Here is a 19124-nt window from a genome sequence, read left to right as displayed (position 1 = left end):
TGTGGAATCACAAAGAAAGTCAAATTCATAAACAGCTATTTTTACAAGTCATGAAATGTTGAATTTTCCTCCATGGTAGCAGAGTTTACCCTTAAAGTATTACTGATTTTTATGAACTATTTAAAATCTTGCCTAATGGTGATAGGTGGAGTTACCAAATCACATTATAAAGATCTATAGAATATACATGATATTAATATAACACTTTCATCAATAATCTGACAGAAAAGAAAGTACACTTATTATATCTTTGGATAACACTATTTGCTAAGTGAACAATATCCTAGAAAACCAAATTAAATGGCAAAGTTATCTTGTATGTGTGTATGTGCGCGCAGTTGTGTCTGACTCTTAAAACCTCATGGACTGTAGCCCATCAAGCTCCTCTGTCCATGGGATTTCCCAGGCAAGAATACTGGAGTGGGTACCATTTTAAAAAAGTAATATTAAGAGTCAGTACCGTATACAATGAAATATTATTTGCTAATAAAAAGAAATGAGGTATTGGTAAAAGCTACAGCATGAATGAACCTTGATCATTATGCCAAGTCAAAGAAGTCAGCTGCAAAAGGACAACATACTCTACAATTTCTTTAATATGAAAATGTCCGTAAGTGGAAAATTTATACAGAGACAGGAAAGTAGGGTAGTGTTTGCCAAGGGCTGGCAGGATGCGGGTGATAACCAAGGGCAATAGGGTTGCTTTGGGGGTAATAAAAATGTTCTAAAATGAACTGTTATAATAGATGCACACCAAATTGTACACTTTAATGAGTGAAATGTACTGTATGTGAATTAAAATACAATAAATCTGGTCAAAAAAAAAAGTCAGTGCAGAGAATTATACCCACCATGGAGAGGAAGGTGGGAACCCACAAATTTGCCCAAAGAGTAAAAAAACTCATATTTACAGCGCTAAATTCTTTGGGGGAACAAAGTAGCATATACATAAATAACTGGCAGCCCATCGCTTACAAGGTAAACCGCCCTTCTCTAGATGCAAAGCTTCATACTCACTCCATCTGGCTTGCTTCCCAAATGATTACACTAAGATCAGTTAATAATTTTACATACGTTATACAAAGAGATGAGAAAAAGAGGGAGGGAGGACAGAGAGAGGCCAGAGGGCAGGCAAAAAAGGACAACTAACATTTCATAATAACCACTGTATGTTTCCCTTTTTAAAACAATCATTTGCTTGCCCATTTAGAAAACTCGGGTCTGGGTTACTGGAAGAAACACCCTTAACCACCAGAGGGTTGCCCGCACCTCCAACGACACCGACACCCACACTGCTCCTCCTCGTGTTCATGGGAGCCACGTGGAACCACTCGTTAGACTTGATGTTGTACGCTTCCACGGAGGACAGCCCTGTAATGAACAAAGCACAGTGCACTTCATCTCCTCCTCAGGCTCCTTACATATACATTAGGGGAAATACTTCAGCTGCATTAAGATGGGCTAACATTCAATTACATGATGAAGAGAAATAATTTCTTTTCTAGAGAACACCTATGCAAGCTACTGACATCCATTGGCTTTTTAAACTTGAGAAGATAACTGATACTGAAGCATGAGAAAAAAACTATATACTTAGCACTCTTAACATCATTTAAAGGAATTCTGGATGGAAATTTTAAAGTTATCTTTATAATACCTAGTAAAACACTCAACTGACTCCTAATTATGCCAGGCCTTGTTCCATAAATGTGATTGCTATGTTAATTTCTAACAGCAATTTAGAAAAGATGAAAGAAAATTGCCTGTACTCCCGTCAAAGCCTCCCACCGCATACAACAGTCCATTCAACACGGCAGCCCCCAGAGTGCTTCTCCGGTCTCGCATGTTAGCAACACTGGTCCACTGATCTTTCACAGGGTCATAAGAATCCACAGTGCGGACCCTCAAGGAACCATTAAAGCCACCAACAGCAAAAACGAGTCCAGCCATGTAAACCATCCCTGCAAAAGAAATACAGCAGTTACTAGTAAGTGTGCAACCCAACTGCTACCACCACCTAAAGACTGCATTTCAAACAGTCTAAAACTGTTGTCAGATTTTAAGTTCCCCTAAGGAGAAGCCTGGCTGAATAGGTCCTAAGAAACACTATTTGTTAGTGAGAATACAAAACAACTAGATTGCGCTCCTTTCTGCTATGAAAAAATGCAATGGCATGGGCTGAGGTATTACTTTGACTCCTGACTTTTTCAAAGATATTCACAGACTTAAACAATGAGCAAGAATTTTCCAACTACCTGAACATGTCTATATTTAATTTGCATAATGTGCTTCTCATTTATCATGTTAGTGGGCTAAATCTGGGGTTAGCAAATTATAGCCAGTAGGCTATTTCAGTAGAAGCTCACTGAGTTGAGAATGATTTTTACACTGTTAAATGGTTGAAAAGCAGTCAAGAAGAAAAGAATATTTCATGATATACGAAAAGTTACATAAAATTAAAATTCCAGTATCCATAAATAAAGTTTTATTAGAACACAGCTCCAGACATTCATCATGCTGCTTTCAACTATGGTGGCACTTAATTAGTTGTGACAAAGGTCATATAACCCACAAAGCCACAAATACTTACTTTCTGGTCCTTTAAGAAAAAGTTTGCTGGCTAGTGAGATGCTAGAGGGTCCCTAGGTGGAGAAACTAAATTGCAGACTCTGGATTTCACCACTTCTTCACCTTCCCAAACTTTTTCGTGCTGCTGTTCTGTTCTGAGAAGCTCGTCTTCAAGTTGGAAATCCCAATGAAAGTTCCATACTTTCTATGAGGCCTTCCCCAAACCCCTAATCCTGAAGGGATTATCAGTAACTCCTGAACCACTAGAGCAAATAACATCTATTTCAAGGTTAATAAATCTTATACACTTTGCAGTATCATTGTAAAACATTCTGCAAAATATCTGATCAAATGCTCTTCCAAAGAATCAAGGGCATGAAAATACAGACAGACTATGGAACTGTCACAAGTCAGAAGAGATTAAGAAAACACGACAACTAAATGCACTATTACAGGGATCAAAATGGCAAAGCAGGAGGAAGTGGAGCTCACCTCACCCACAAATGCACCAAACACGCACTACATGTGGAACAACTCTTACAGAAAACTGACTGGAAACTGGCAGGAGATCTCTTTTACAACCAAAGCTGCAAGGAAGATTTCCATGTAACCAAGAAGGATGGGGGGGGGGGGGCGGGGGAAGGCATTCAAGACAGGCCTGGCACCCCTGAGAGGGAGCTGTAAAGAAGGAAAGGTTCACATGGGCAGGACCTCGTCCTGGGGAGCCCCCCTTGCTTGCTGCAAGGTCTGCTAGGACAGATAGAGGGGCTGGAGGTGTTACAGGTATGGGTTCCTGGACTCTCTAAGCAATAGAAATTGAGAAGAGGCCAGATCAGGAATTCAGGCAGGCCTTTACTGGGATACGTGCTTAGCAAAAGGGAGCAAAAACAAGTAACAGGTTCCCTTGCTCACTCCCTGAAGAGAGGAGAGCTGATTTCTTAAATGGTGTGAAGATGAGAGAGGATTGGTGGGCTGCATGGGACATGTGACTTAGACGGTCTGCCCACCCCTTGGTAGTACTGTGTGCAGGACCCTGCTTTTGCTCCCAGCATGTCAGAAGTGGCAGTTGTGTTTTAGCCTTGTTCGTAAGTGCCCTGACTATGCATGTGTGAAGTGGGCTTCCCTCATAGCTCAGTTAGTAAAATATCTGCCTGCAGTGCAGGAGACCTGGGTTCTATTCCTGGGTCAGGAACATCCCCTGGAGAAGGAAATGGCAACCCACTCCAATATTCTTTCCTGGAGAATCCTATGGACAGAGGAGCCTGTCAGGCTGCAGACCATGGGGTCACCAGAGTCGGACATGACTTGGCGACTAAACTACCACCAGAGTTTCTTTATATTCTGCTGCTAAATGTGTTTCCAGATACAAGCACTACAGTAAAGGATGCCATGTCCCAGGTCCCAGCCTGTCTCAAAGGGGCCTGGTCTTTGCTCTTGAGGAGTGTATGGGTGCTGGTTTACTAGCAATCAGAGCAGAGAGACCCTGGAGCTGATCGCTGCAACCTCACCATGCTTTCCTGTCTAAATTAAAATGCACAATGGGTGGGGATGCTAGTATGCACAGCAGCTAGATGCTGAATCTTGGGCAGATGGGCCCATGTGGAGAACTCAGTCTATCTGCATGGGGACAGCTTGGAGGGCCTTGTGTATGGCCTTGTCAAATCTCAGAGCCCACTGTCAGCATTCACACTATGAGGGCACGCCCAGCCCCAGCAGACACTCTTGGTGTGTACACTGGGTGACACCACAGAAACACAGGAAGAACCTCTGGGGAGGAGTACACAGGGGATACTTCTCTGGATGGAGCACTCTGGTTCTGCCCATCTGACACTGAAGCTTGGAGCCAGATCTAATGCAGATAGGTCCTGGGAAAGGTCTATCACAGAGGCAGCCCAAGTAGCAGAAGCAGCACAACCATCGTGATTCCTGCAGCTACGGCACCCTGGCCCCTAGCACCAGCCCACTCCACACCACACACCACAGCCTAGCAATAGATCTGGGATGAACAACATGGAGAAAGGGACATGACCATGGGCTATTTCTAGGCAAAACCACCAATGACTGCACAGGGGTTCACACTGTGACCATATGGTCCTCACTTGCTTCTAGAGCTCACTTCCTTTGAGACAGAGCAAAGGCAACGGTGCCATATTGAGCCTGAGACTCAGGGCTTCGACTCAAACAACTGGAGGGCAGATCCTGCCCCTGCCAAGGCTGTGACAGCCAAGAAGAAGAGAGGAGGCCCCGCTCAATACCTAGAGCAGGTTCTGGACACAACTCCAATCACATCCCCTTATCAAGGGTTAACAGCCAGCACATTCTGAGAGATGTGGCTGGCGTACAGACCAGAAACAGCCCTCCCATCAAAAATACTGGACTTACACAGTCTACACAGGGATTTGACAGCTCTCTGTGTACGTGCTTCGTTGCGTTCGACTCTTAGCGACTCCACAGATTATAGCCCACCATGCTCCTTTGTCCATGGGATTTTCCCAGCAAGAATACAGGAATGGGTTGCCATTTCCTCTTTTAGGGGATCTCCCCAAGCCAGGGATTGAACCTGAGTCTCCTGCATGGCAGGCAGATTCTTTACTGCTGAGCCACTTGGGAAGTCCTAATAAGTACATTCCTATCAATAATTACTTCAAATGTCAACAGACTAATCAAAAGACATATAGATTGGCAGACTAAACAACAACAACAACAACAAATATGACAAGAAATTACACTGTGTTGCCTACAAAGAGACTCATTTCAGTGTGAGAGACACACAGATTGAAAGTGGGAAGATGAAAAAAGATACTTCATACAAATGGAAATGACAAGAAAGGAGTTGTAATACTCATATAAGACAAAATAGACTTTAAAAGTCCTAATGAAAGACACAGAAGGACATTATTTAATAATAAAGGGATCAATATTGGAAGAGGATACATGTACCCAATATAAAATAAATAAAATTAAAAAAAATACTAATAGGCATAAAGGAAGAAATTGACAGGAATACAATAATAGTAGGAAAATTTAATGCCCCATTGCTATCAATGGACAGACATTCCAGACAAAAAAATCAATAAGAGAGATCATAAATGATACAACATATTAGTTGGATTTAACCGATATCTACAGGACACTACATCCAAAAATACCCATGATATAATTACATTTTTTTTTAAGTGTGCACAGACCATTCTCTAGGATACACCATACACTTGGTCACAAAACAAGTCTCAACAAATTTAAGAGGACAGAAATTATTTTATGTATCTTTTCTGACCACAATAGTGTAAAACTAGAAATCAACTACAGAAAGAAAACAGAGGAAAAAATGAACATATGGAGACTAAACAACATGCTACTAAAAAACCAATGGGTCAATGATGGACTCAAATAAGAAATCAGAAAATGCCTTGACTCAAAGGACAATGAAAACACAACCTTACAAAATCTATGGGATGAAGTAAAAGCAGTTCTACAAGAGAAGTTCATAGCTATAAAGGCATTCCTCAAGGAAAAACTCAAACAACCTAACCTACCAACTAAAAGAATTAGGACAAGAAGAATAAACAAAACTCAAGGTTAGCAGAAGGAAAAATAACAAAGATCAGAGAGGAAATAAAGAAAATGAAGATTAAAAAGAAAAACAACAGAAAAGAGCAATAAAACCAACAGCTGGTTTTTAGAAAAGATAAACAAAAATCAACAAACCTCTAGTTAGGCTCAACAAGAGAGCAAATCCAAATAAACAAACTAAGAAATAAAAGAAGAGAAATAACAACCACAGAAATACAAAATAAAATAAAATAAAATCATTAGCATACTGTGAACACTTACATAATGACAAACTGGACAGCCTAGAAGAAATGGAAAAGTTTCAAGAAACATGTTGCTGTTTAGTTGGTAAGTCATGTCCAACTCTTTGGTGATCCCATAGACTATATGTAGCCCACCAGGTTCCTCTATCCATGAGATTTCCCAAGCAAGAATACTGGAGTGGGTTGCCATTTCCTGCCTAGGAAAGGACTTTGTCATTTCCAGCCTCTTCCAAATATTACTTGGGGCTGCTGGATCAGAGACCCTCAGTATGAGGGTTAGGAGAATATGTTGCCTCAACAATTTAGGGACCATGCCCCTAAACAGCACAAAGTAGTTATGGAACGAAAGCGATCCCCCTTTCCCTTGGCAACATAATTCTCCTAAAAGAAAAGGGGGGAATGAGAGACTCCTTTCCTAGGCAGGTTGATAGGAAGTCTAGGGGTCCCCAAGGAGAGAGGGGTCTGGAATTCTCAAGGAGGAAGAAAGGACAAACTTTTTTTCCCTCTACATTCCTTAGGACTATATAACAATAATGTATCCTGCTTGAGGACAGTCTCTGGAAAAAACCTTCTGGCTAATTCTGTTATCTCAAAATGTAAATTATGGGAGTAGGTCTGGTGAGGTCTTTACAAACTCCAGACATTCTTTTGATTCACTGTAATAACTAATTTGAGAGTATATAACTCCATTGTTAATGCTAGCAAGAGGGTACTCTTTCTGCCCCCTTCTGATGTCTATGTCAGAAGCTTTCTCTATCCTTTTTATACTTTAATAAACTCTATTGCACAAAAGCTCTGAGCGATCAAGCCTCGTCTCTGGCCCCGAATTGAATTCTTCTCCTCCGGAGGCCAAGAATCCTGGCGTCTTTTCGTGGGTTCAGCAACAACCTTTCAGAACTATTAAATGAATGCAACAACATGGCAGGATACAAGAATAATACACAGAAATCTGTTGCATTCCTTTACACAAAAAATGAAATATCAGAAAAAGAAAGTTTAAAAGATAGTCCCATTTGAAATTCCAACAACCTAGGAATAAGTGTAACCAATGAGGTGGAAGATCTATATGCTGAAAACTATAAAACAACAATGAAGGAAACTGGAGATGATTCAGAATTGAAAGAAATCTCTTGCTCTTACAAAAATTAATATTGCTAAAATGACCATACAATTTACAGATTAAATGCAATCTGTAATACCCAGGGACAGTTTTCAGAGAACTAGAACAAACAATACTAAAACTTATATGGAACCATAAATGACCCAGAAATGCCAAAGAAATACTGAAGAAGAAGAATAAAGCTGGAGGCATAACTTCTAGACGTCACACAACACTACAAAGCTACAGTAAACAAAACACAATGGTAATGGCACAAAAACAGACATATAGATCAATGGAAGAGAACAGAGAGCCCAGAAATAAAGCCACATACCTATGGTCAATTAATCCAACAAAGGAGACAAGACTAAGCAATAGAAAAGAGACAGTCTCTTCAACAAGTAGTGTTGGGAAAGCTGAACAGCTGCATGTAAATCAATGAAATTAGAATATTCCCTCACACCACCTACAAAAATAAACACAAATGGTTTAAAAACCAAAATGTAAGACATGTTACACCTGGAAGAAAAAACAGGCAAAACATTCTTGGAAATAAATCACAGCAATATTTTCTTAGAGCAGTCTCCCAAAGCAAAAGAAATAAGAGCAAATATCAACAACAGGACCTAATCAAACTTAAAAATTTTAATTTTTACAGAATCAAAGGAAACCATCACAAACACAATCACAGCAAAGAAAACCATCATAAAATGAAATGACAACCTATGGGATGGGAGAAAATATTTCCAAATGATGCAACTGACAAGGGGCTAATATCCCAAATATACAAACCACTCATACAAGTCAATAGAAAAAAAAAAGAAAAAAGTCAACCCAATCAGAAAATGGGCAGAAGACTTAAACAGACTTTTCTCCAAAGAAGATAAATAGATGTCCAAACAGGCACATGAAAAGATGTTCAACATCTGAGATTATCAGGGAAATGCAAATCAAAACCACAATGAAGTATTACCTCACAGTGGTCAGATGGCTTCATCAAAAAAATCTACAAATGATAAATGCTGGAAGGGATGTGAAGAAAAGGGAATCTACCTACACTATTGGTGGGAATGTAAATTGGTGTAGCTACTGTGGAAAATGGTACGGAGTTTTCTTAAAAAACTAAAAATGCAAACTACAATATGATCCAGCAATACCCCTCCTGGGCATATATCTGGAAAAGATGAAAATTGTGATTTGTAAAGATACATGCACCTTAATGTTCAGAGTAGCACTATTTACAATAGCAAAGACATGGAAACAAACCAAGTGTCCACCAACAGATGATTGGTTTAACATGTGTTACATATACAGCAGAATATTACTCTGTCATCACAAAGAACGAAACACTACCATTTGCAGCAACATGGATGAACCTAGAGAATATCATACAGAGGTAAGTCAGAAGACAAATACTACACGACATCACATAGGTGATGGTGAAGGTGAAGCTGCTCAGTCGTGTCTGACTCTTTGCGACCCCATGGACTGTAGCCTACCACGCTCCTCCGTCCATGGGATTTTCCAGGCAAGAATACTGGAGTGGGGTGCCATTTCCTTCTCCAGGAGATCTTCCCCACCCAGGGATCGAACCCGGGTCTCCCGCACTGTAGACAGACACTTTACCGTCTGAGCGACCAGGGAAGTCAACATCACATATGTGGAGTCTAAAACATGATACACACAAATCTACATACAAAACAGACTCACAGACATAGAAACCAAACTTATGGTTACCAAAGAGGAAAGGGGAAAAGGGATAAATTAGAAGTGCGGGATTAACACATACATACTACTACACATAAGGTAGATAAGCAACAAGGATTTACTGTATAGCACAGAGAACTATATTCAATATCTTGCAATAATGCATAATGGAAAACAGTCTTAAGATCAATATAAGTGAATCATTTTGCTGTATACCTGAAACTAACACGATATTGTAAATCAACTATATTTACTTCAATTATAAATGCATGCATGCATGCAATGTGAGGGCTTGAAACAGAATAGGAACATTAACAGAAAAAACTGTAAAATATAGTAAGCCTTTAGCTTAGGTAACAGTAATATACCAATACTGATTTCTTAAGTTTTGAGAACTATCACAGCTATATAATATATTAATACAATGAATTATACACACAAATAATTTTTGAGTAAGGCTTTTCTACACAAGAAAGAAATCCATAAGTACAAGGACAAAATTCTGATGGTACAGGAACCCACAGAAAGTAATAGAGTTACATGGCAAAAATAACACAAAAATAATGCAAATAAAGTCAAAAGATTAATACAAAGAAATATTCACACCACAACTGACAGGAAAAAAGGGCTATTCTCCTTAACATATCAAATCAATAATAAAACAATAGCAAAAATCATGAAACCATGAACTGACCATTTAGAAAGATGTTTAACTTTCCTCAAAATAAAAGTGCAAACTAGATGTGAAAGAATTTTTCACCTACCAGCTTGCAAAACTCAAACATTTAATTATAAGGTGTTACAGGGGCTTCCCTGATAGCTCAGTTGGTAAAGAATCCACCTGCAATGCAGGAGACCCCATTTTGATTTGTCGGTCGGGAAGATCCCCTGGAGAAGGGAAAGGCTACACACTCCTACCCACTCTAGTATTCTTGGGCTTCCCTTGTGGCTCGGCCGGTAAAGAATCCGCCTGCAATGTGGGAGAGACCTGGGTTCTATCACTGGGTTGGGAAGCCTAGAGAGTTCCAGGGACTATGTAGTCCATGCGGTCGCAAAGAGTTGGACACGACTGAGTGACTTTCACTTTCATAGGGTATGTAGCGAAATTAGTACCTTCATATTTACTGTTAGTGGAAGTAATAATTAGTATATCTTAAGATACCCTTTTAATAATTATTCCATTTCTAGACTTTTATCTAACTAAAATCTATTAGCACACACACATACTGATATATGTATAAGGAATTGCAGCACTGCTCATAAAGAAAGATTAAAAACAATCTTAATGTTCAATTAAAAACTAGTAAAAATTATACTACATCCAGAACCCCCCCCTCCAACATACTAGACAGCTATAAAGAAATGAGTTAAATCTATGCTCTTATATATAACAAGCTCCAGGATGTACTGTTAAAAGACTACCACAATATAAATGTTCTGTTATGCTTACAACTCATTTTGCTACAGGAGCTATGAATTTACAGATCCAGGTTTGAGTCTCAGAAAGATTCTTAGAAATTGCAAAAGTCTGTTTTTGATTGCAGTTTTGGCTAAATTAAGGTCCATTTCAACAAATGTTTGAAAAGCAGATGCTTGGAAGAAAGCAACTGTGGCTTATAGCCAAGTTAGGAATTTCTTAGCAATAAGTGTCCCAAGCTAAAGAATTCCTTCTCAATACTTCAACAAAGGTAACAAGGAAAATATCCAACAAATTGCTAGCTACTCCACCTTACATTAGAATCAGAAAAATATGTAAATTTAAGAAAGAGCTTCTAACTCCATCAATGTCTTGTGAGTTGTATGAGGCTCCTGAATCACTGTTTAATCACACAGCTATTTTAATCAAAATTTTTCCAGTAAAGACTCTTTTAGTTACTAACTAAAGACTCTTTAGTTAGTAAGATAAGACCTGACAGGAAACTCCCAATGACCCAGCAGTAGGGAAATGATCACAATGCATCATGCTTACCTGCCCTACATCTCCTAGAAGGCAATTCTGCTACTTGGTGCCATCTCTCTTCTTTGAAGTCATAGCATTCCACACTTCGAATAGCCTTTGGTGCTTGGCCCCCAACCACCACCATTAACTGGAAGGGCAGAAGTATAAGCACTTGAACAAACAACTACTGCATACTCAGGAATTTAAAATGTCTTACTGATACAAAGACAATGACATGGAGAGTATTAGGATGAAGATGGTAAGGTGAGTTGGGGGAAAACAACCACCTAATAAACATTTAATAAACATCACCAAAGGGGGCACACATATGTTAGAACTACAATTCTATTTTCTAGCACATTTAGTCAAAAATAAGGATATCAGAAACTAAAATAAGTTTCTGATTCTTCAAGCAAAAGCAGTATTTAAGCCAAAAACAGCAGGCAATCAGCACTGGCAAGGCTGCAGTATGTCATCGGGCTTGCTATAAACTAGATCCCAGCTTTGTAATGACCAGGGATTAGATCTCCACAACTTAGGACAGCAGACAAAAGTGAAATTTATGTTAGTGGGTAGATGAGGTGAAGAGGACAGTATGGTATTAAAAGAAAGATGGAAGAAGAAAACAAACTACTGAAAAAGGAGCACTAATTAAGTTCACGAGAGAGTACAGATTCCTAGATGTCAAGTAAAGAGATCTCCATGGATGTCCCACAAATAAAAACAAACAAGAGGTCAGATAATGGAGATACTAGAAATCATAACAAATGAATGAGCAGAGAATAAGTGAGGTCAACTCAATTCATCAACCATTTACTAAGTGTCTATCATCTGTGTTTAATCAGAACTGTGCTAAGGTGTTCTACATAAGAAATATAAGACATGGTCTCTATCCCTAAAAGCTTATAGATTTCACTTGGGAGACAAGATTCTAAAGTAGTTCAAGAATAATATACAATTATATATGATTATAGATATTAACTGCTATTCCTGATCAGAAAATGAAATGTAGCCATAATTTAGTGAAAACTTCCTGGAGGGGGGAGAACCTTTACAGATAGACGGAATTTAGCAATTAATGTGTTTGTCTTATAATGAATATAAATAAGCACACTGAGCGCTCTTTGGGCAGCTGTCAATTCAGAAGAATGTCAAAGTTAATGATGTCACAAGTAAAGATGTCACTGTAAAGAACGGCAGGGACCTTTCAAGCGAGAAGTAGATAAACAAATGAAAAAGAATGTTCAAAAGAAACAAAAACTCAAACAGAAGATGGAATGATTCATAGACACAAAAGGGGGAAGTTTGCACCTGAACTGAGCAATGACCTACTCGTACTTAAAACTATAGAAAGATGGGTACACAGAAATCAAAGTAAATCCTGTTTCCAAAAAGAAGCCTATTCCAGTAATTTACAGGAAAGTAGAAAGAATTTTAAAGGTCTTAAAAAGAAGATCGGATACAGCACAAATATATGTTTTTTCAGACCTGTCATTCCCCTAGTGTTGAATGCAAATAAATAAAAGGCAGAATTAACAAAGAAAATCTGCATTACCCTTCCTTCCTATTCCTAAAGGAAAAAAAGGGATGGGGAAAACTTGTGAAATCACAAAGGTGCAACAGACAGTAAGATCAATCCTGTATCTAGGGATCTATAGAAGATCTATCTGTGCTTAAACTTTTAAACTCTGCCCAGCAGTTACACAACAGTTAGAAGAGGCTTGGTTAACATCTCTGATGAAGATCAGTTAAGGAAAAAATCTCTAAAGGGAATACTTCTCAAAAAATCCTTGAGAAACAAAATAGTTGAATAGATTTCATGATTCGCAACTATGAATTATGTAGATCAAAATGGGAAGGGAAAATGTGCTACTGATTACAGAGAAAGGTAGTAATACCTGTCCTTTACTCACCCAAAAAAAGTAAAATGGGAAGAGGATTTGGATCTCCAAAAATCAGAGATAAACAGGAAAGGAAGAATGTATAAAGGGAAGATGAGAGCAGGGATATTTGTATGAGATAAAGAGACAGTGCTACTACCATCAAAAGTGTGTCATGACTCTGACATCCCAAATGTTTGTAAAAGACAGCTGGTTTCACTTGAGAAACACCATACTTATTATATTAATATAAAGGAATAGAAAACTACTAAGACATGTGTATGGAAAAGTTAAATATGACATATTTAAGGAAGGTAAGAAGTAGGGAGTTATACAAAATCAAGTGAGCATCTTGAAATGTAGATCAATTAAATTTTGTTCTTTCATTTTCTTCACCTATTAAATATTAGTTTAGTTTAAATTGCCTCCTGAAATATCAAGTTTAGATATCCTGGGTAAAATAAAGAAAAATAGAAATAATATGATAGAATTTACAAAAATACAGATTCCAAATAAAAAAAGAAGCTAACAATAACATGGGACTTCCCTGGTGGTCCAGTGGTTAAGAATCTTCATTGCAATCCAGGGGATGTGGGCTCGATCCCTGGTCAGGGAACTAAAGTCCCACATGCTGAGAAGCAACTAAGCCCACACAACACAACTACTGACAAAGAGTGGAAACAGTGTCAGATTTTATTTTTGGGGGCTCCAAAATCATTGCAGATACTGACCACAGCCATGAAATTAAAACACACTTGCTCCTGGGAAGAAAAGTTATGACCAACCTAGACAGCATATTAAAAAGCAGAGACATTACTTTGCTGACAAAGGCCTGTCTAATCAAGGCTATGGTTTTTCCAGTGGTCATGTATGGATGTGAGAGTTGGACTATAAAGAAAGCTGAGGACCAAAGAATTGATGCTTTTGAATTGTGGTGTTGGAGAAGACTCTTGAGAGTCCCTTGGACTGCAAGGAGATCCAACCAGTCCATCCTAAAGGAAATCAGTCCTGAATATTCACTGGAAGGACTGATGCTGAAGCTGAAGCTCCAATACTTTGGCCACCTGATGCGAAGAACTGACTCATTTGAAAAGACCCTGATGCTGGGAAAGATCGAAGGTGGGAGGAGAAGGGGACAACAGAGGATGAGATGGTTAGATGGCATCACCGACTCAATGGACATAAACTTGAGTAAACTTTGGGAGCTGGTGATAGACAGGGAGGCCGGGCGTGCTGCAGTCCATGGAGTCACAAAGAATTGGACACAACTGAGCGACTGAACTAAACAAATCATACAGTAGCAAAACATACACAGTTTTTCATTATACTATCCAAATCAGAGTGCCTTAGACAATTCCAAGACGGTTTACTGAAGACACAAAACTAATGTCTGAGCTATAAAAAGATTTATCTTATGCAAATAAGTATCAGTCCACAAAATCAGAGCCTAATAAGTCACTGTCATGGTAGAAATATTATCTATTATTCCAGGACTGCTACCACATTTTGCCTGATGTGTCTTATTGTGATTATAATAAAATGCATCATTACTGTTAATCATGTTGCCTCATTCTTAACTATCTAGTTAGAATTAATCTTGTCTATAGCCCCTCTAAAATGACAAACAGTGCTATTGTAAAAGCATACAGTAGAAGCACTTTTAAAAAATCTGTGCAGATAAATAAACTTTCAGGAGAGACTATGCAGATACACAGCTAGCAGCAGTGTACCTCCCTGCTACCTGTCAGGTCTGCCGCCCTACTCTCCAGGCCCCCTGAGAGAGCAGAAGAGAACCTTCATGGATCGGCGTGTGTGTGTGTGTGTGTGTGTGTGTGTTAGTCGCTCAGTCGTGCACACCCACCACAGAATCAAAGCTAAAGAACTGAGAAATCCCAAGTTTAATACAGTTGGGAGGGCTACCCAAAACTCATAGGCAGAGAAGAGCCCAGAGACAGTGTCAACTGAACAGATGATCACAAAAGAGAAAATAATTGACAGGATTTCACCAAGAACTCTTTAGAATGTTTTCAAACGTAGCATCCTTATTACAGAAATTAGAAGAGAATTAGTTTTCACTCTAAAGGTTAAGGCATAGCTAAAGACAGCAAAGCTAAAGATGCCAGCTAAGGGAATATACAGGTTAAGAAGAGACCTTTTACAAATATGAAATGTTTAAAAAGTACTAAAGATAAGACAAACCTTTTAGAAGGAAGTTAAAAAGACCAGCATAAAAGAAATAATAATTCAAATGGGCTAAGGCTATAGACGGCTTTTATAAACCTGTATTTTTTTGTAAGAACAAAAACTGACACCAAACAATATGGACAGATATGAAGTAATGAAGACTTAATAGAGATGACTTCTTATAAAAGGAGGTAAAGGTATTTGGAAAATGTAAACACTTATAAAATCAGCAGACCCAGATGGCATGCATACTAAGGTATTAAGGGAACTAGCTAATGTACTTACTGAGCCACTTACAATTATTTTTGAAAAATCTTGGAGAACTGAGGAGAGATCAGAAAATTTAAAAACGGCAAATACCAATTTTCAAAATAGGGCAGGAAGTGAGTGCCTTGTAAATATCTTTTAAGTGATATTAATTCTCACTAAAACTTTAGAATATTTTGAGAAAAGCATTCAAACTTCTAGGAGCCTATGAAATGGTGAGTAACACACAGAGGGATATTAAAAAAATCATGCTAAATTTGAACCTATATGATCCTAGATCTCATAAGATGCTATTTGCCAAATTACTTGTTTTTGGTTTAGATAATAAACATAATAATGTGGACTGACACTTCCTATAAATGGACTATATTGCTAAGTAGGTATTTCTAATGAGGAATCACCAGGAAGAGTACTGAAGTCCATTTTAAATTAAAATATTTACTAATACTCTAGAAAAAAAGGAGGGAGTAGCACACTGGCAAAATACAGTCAGTTCTAAATTGAGAACTCTTAACACTGGGCAAAACAGAAAAAGACTACTAATATGGATTTGAAGCAATTAAAATGTAGACTCAAAAAAAAAAAAAAAACCTTGAAAAATACTAAATAAAAGTATTAAAGCAAAAGAATATAAAAGATATAATTTAATGGAAATATAAAAAGTAATAACTAAAGATGATGTAAGAAAACAGTAGACAACAGATTCTTATTTCTTAATCCATCATTGCCCCCAAACACACGAGAGCTAGAAATCAATACATAAACAAAAGTATTATATTCTGTATGGATCATTTTGATCAGACCATACACAAAATGGTGCTTTAAGTGCTGGCCTCCTAGTACTATAAAGATGCAAACAGAGCAGAAACTGCAAACAGAAAGACAGAAATAAGGGGTTATTTGTAAAGAAAATTCAATCACTAAGAAATGAATGGCTTCAACTAAAAAGATAAAGGTAGAATACAAACTTTTACATAGGAAACTTAGGAACACTGGAGATCTGGGAAGACATATGGGAAATCTACACTGAAATGGCTATGTATGATGTGAGAGTGAACCATCACACTGTGTACTGTTTGTACACAACAGACAATAGGAGAGAACAAAAAACAAGCCAGCATCCTTAGTTGTAAGCAATTCTGGGAAGCTACTCAGTTTTCACTTATCATCCAAACATGTAGCTTACAAAGAAATCTTTAATCTACATATTCTAATTATCCTCTCTGCTGTTAACTACAGCTGAAGAAACTCAGAAGGGATAAATACCAGTTGCCTCTGTTCCAGAAGAGCAATATCAAGTGGTTTATAAAGATTAAATGAGTCAAACAATGCCCACCCTTCACAGACAAAAAAATCAAAAAAGAAGTTGAATTACATATACTACAGTGAATTCCTGGGTACATGGAAATTCAGATGAGTAAAATAAATTAAGAGCCTCATTATGGGCCTTTCAGATGAGGTAGTAACAGGTATGAATAGCAGATCCTACTTTGGGAAGGTTCATGGGTGTCCTCAGTCGGGTTCGGACACTCTTCATTAATATACGCTGCTCTGTTGGTAGCAGATGGTACTTCATAGCTTCAATGAGGTAATCTTTGCAAGCACTGCTGTTCTTCACCAGTGCTTCTTCCTCAACCCTCTGAAAGAAGAAATCAGACTCGCCCTATGAGGGGATAGCTACTTCATGATAAAATGACAAAGAAACAAGTAAAGAAGAGGAAAAAGGAATAACTATCTTCTGGTTCAATCTAAAAGTTACAGAGGCAAATTTATAAATATCACTAAAAAAAAAGCCTGACTGCATTTTTTCTCTGGTCTGCAGAGAAAAATATATAAATAATAAAGAAGAACTGCAATGAAAATCATATACTTCAATGTCAGTTATAGAATAATCGTTAGTAGTACTATGTTCATCTATTTGTTATCTTTAAGCCAAATTAAGAAACAGTTTAAGCCAAACAGTAAGAAAAATTAGGAAATTGAGATAATGAGTCCTTCAGGCAGGGGAGGTAATATTATAAATACAACCTTCTAAAACTTGAAAAAAAATATCCAGTAAAGGGATTCAAAATACTTTATAACAACGTGCCTATACCACAAATAAATCTTGTCCCTCCTATCCCTATCCTCAAGTGCGGGACAGGTTTCTTCTGTTTTCTCTTTTTTTTCTGTTCATTTTCTTAAAGGTGGAGTACCAGTGATTACACATTCTTCAAACAATTCTAAAACGTTCAGATCTACTGCTAAAAAAGAAATGTTTCTTCATATTGATAAATGGCAGAAACCAACACAACACTGTAAAGCAATTATCCTCCAGTTAAAAACAAATAATTTAAAAAAAGCTTCACTGGATGGCTTCAATTATAAATTAAAATGTTGAAATGACCCTAGTATAAAGGAATGCTAATAATAAAACAGTAAATTTAATATTGTTCAGAGACTACTAAAGATCCATTTATTGCTATTTGTTTCAAATAACCTGGTTTTCTTCAGCTTAGAATTCCATTCTATTCTATTCCATTCACTAATCAGAGGAGGCTATCAGAAGGAAGGCAAAAGAGCTGCAAAAGTGATACAGAACTACAGATGTGGTTTCTGCATGTACTTACATCACCACAGACAATGCTTCCACAAGCTCCAGTACTTGCTTGTGCAAATCAGATACTGGGGAGAAGCAAACTTTAAGACTGGGAAGTAGCCCAAGAGGTAGCAGCTGCCGAGGACATCAGGTATATTTACTGTCCTATGCCCAGTTACCACTGTGTAACGGAAATCTACACACTGTTGCCCCAGTGACATGGTGCTAGTGCATACTTATGTGTTCTGCAAATACTTTTACCTGAACTAAATATTCCCGAGGAAGCAAAGGTAACCGTACATGTTCCATCAGCCGAGCCATAAATTCTTGCCTCACATCCTTGTCATGATTCACCCAAGCTATTACTGCTTCAAATACCTTGCAGAGAATATGGGGGAAAGAAAATTAATGAGTTATGTACCAAGGTATCTGAATAAAATACAAGGAGATTACATTTTATATAAAACTCTTGCTAAGACATCCAAGTTTTATCCATGGTTGAAGTTTTTCAAATCATGACTGCTGTTGCTGTTCAGTTGCTCAGTTGTGTCCAACTCTTTGTGACCCCACAGACTGCAGCATGCCAGGCCTCCCTGTCCTTCACCATCTCCCCAAGTGTAAGCTGCAGGGGCCAGTCTAGAGGAAGAGGCTCAGTGTGCAACCTGTTAAACTTTGCTCAAACTCATGTCCATTGAGTCGGTGATGCCATCCAAGCATCTCAACCTCTGTCATTCCCTTCTTCTCCTGCCTTCAATCTTTCCCAGTATCAGGGGCTTTTCCAGTGAGTTAGCTCTTCACATCAGGTTGATGGCCAGTATTTTTACTGGTGCTTCAGCATCAGTCCTTCCAACGAATATTCAGGGTTGATTTCCTTTAGGATTGAATGGTTTCATCTCCTTGCTCTCCAAGGGACTCTCAAGTCTTCTCCAACACCACAATTAGAAAGTATCACTTCCTTGGTGCTCAGCTTTCTTTATGGTACAACTCTCACATCCATACATGACTACTGGAAAAACCATAGCTTTGACTAGATGGACCTTTGTCAACAAAGTAATGTCTCTGCTTTTTAATACGCTGTCCAGGTTTA

The 19124-nt window shown here is 38.2% G+C and overlaps 1 protein-coding gene across 2 annotated transcripts in view; it reads right to left on the bottom strand.

The window, feature by feature from the left end:
• The window catches only part of KLHL2 (kelch like family member 2), a 157995-nt gene that overhangs the window by 6709 nt on the left and 132162 nt on the right, over nucleotides 1–19124 (bottom strand). For both annotated transcript variants that reach the window (XM_043483833.1, XM_043483823.1), the window contains 5 exons: nucleotides 18299–18415; nucleotides 16949–17098; nucleotides 11159–11276; nucleotides 1764–1961; nucleotides 1270–1371 (listed from right to left, as the gene is read on the bottom strand). In XM_043483833.1, the coding sequence (XP_043339768.1) occupies nucleotides 1270–1371; nucleotides 1764–1961; nucleotides 11159–11276; nucleotides 16949–17098; nucleotides 18299–18415 (685 nt within the window). The remainder of the gene's footprint in view (nucleotides 1–1269; nucleotides 1372–1763; nucleotides 1962–11158; nucleotides 11277–16948; nucleotides 17099–18298; nucleotides 18416–19124) is intronic.

This window comes from Cervus canadensis, chromosome 1, assembly GCF_019320065.1.
Source record: "Cervus canadensis isolate Bull #8, Minnesota chromosome 1, ASM1932006v1, whole genome shotgun sequence".
NCBI lineage: Eukaryota > Metazoa > Chordata > Mammalia > Artiodactyla > Cervidae > Cervus > Cervus canadensis.
This window is presented reverse-complemented; position numbering and strand designations above follow the sequence as displayed.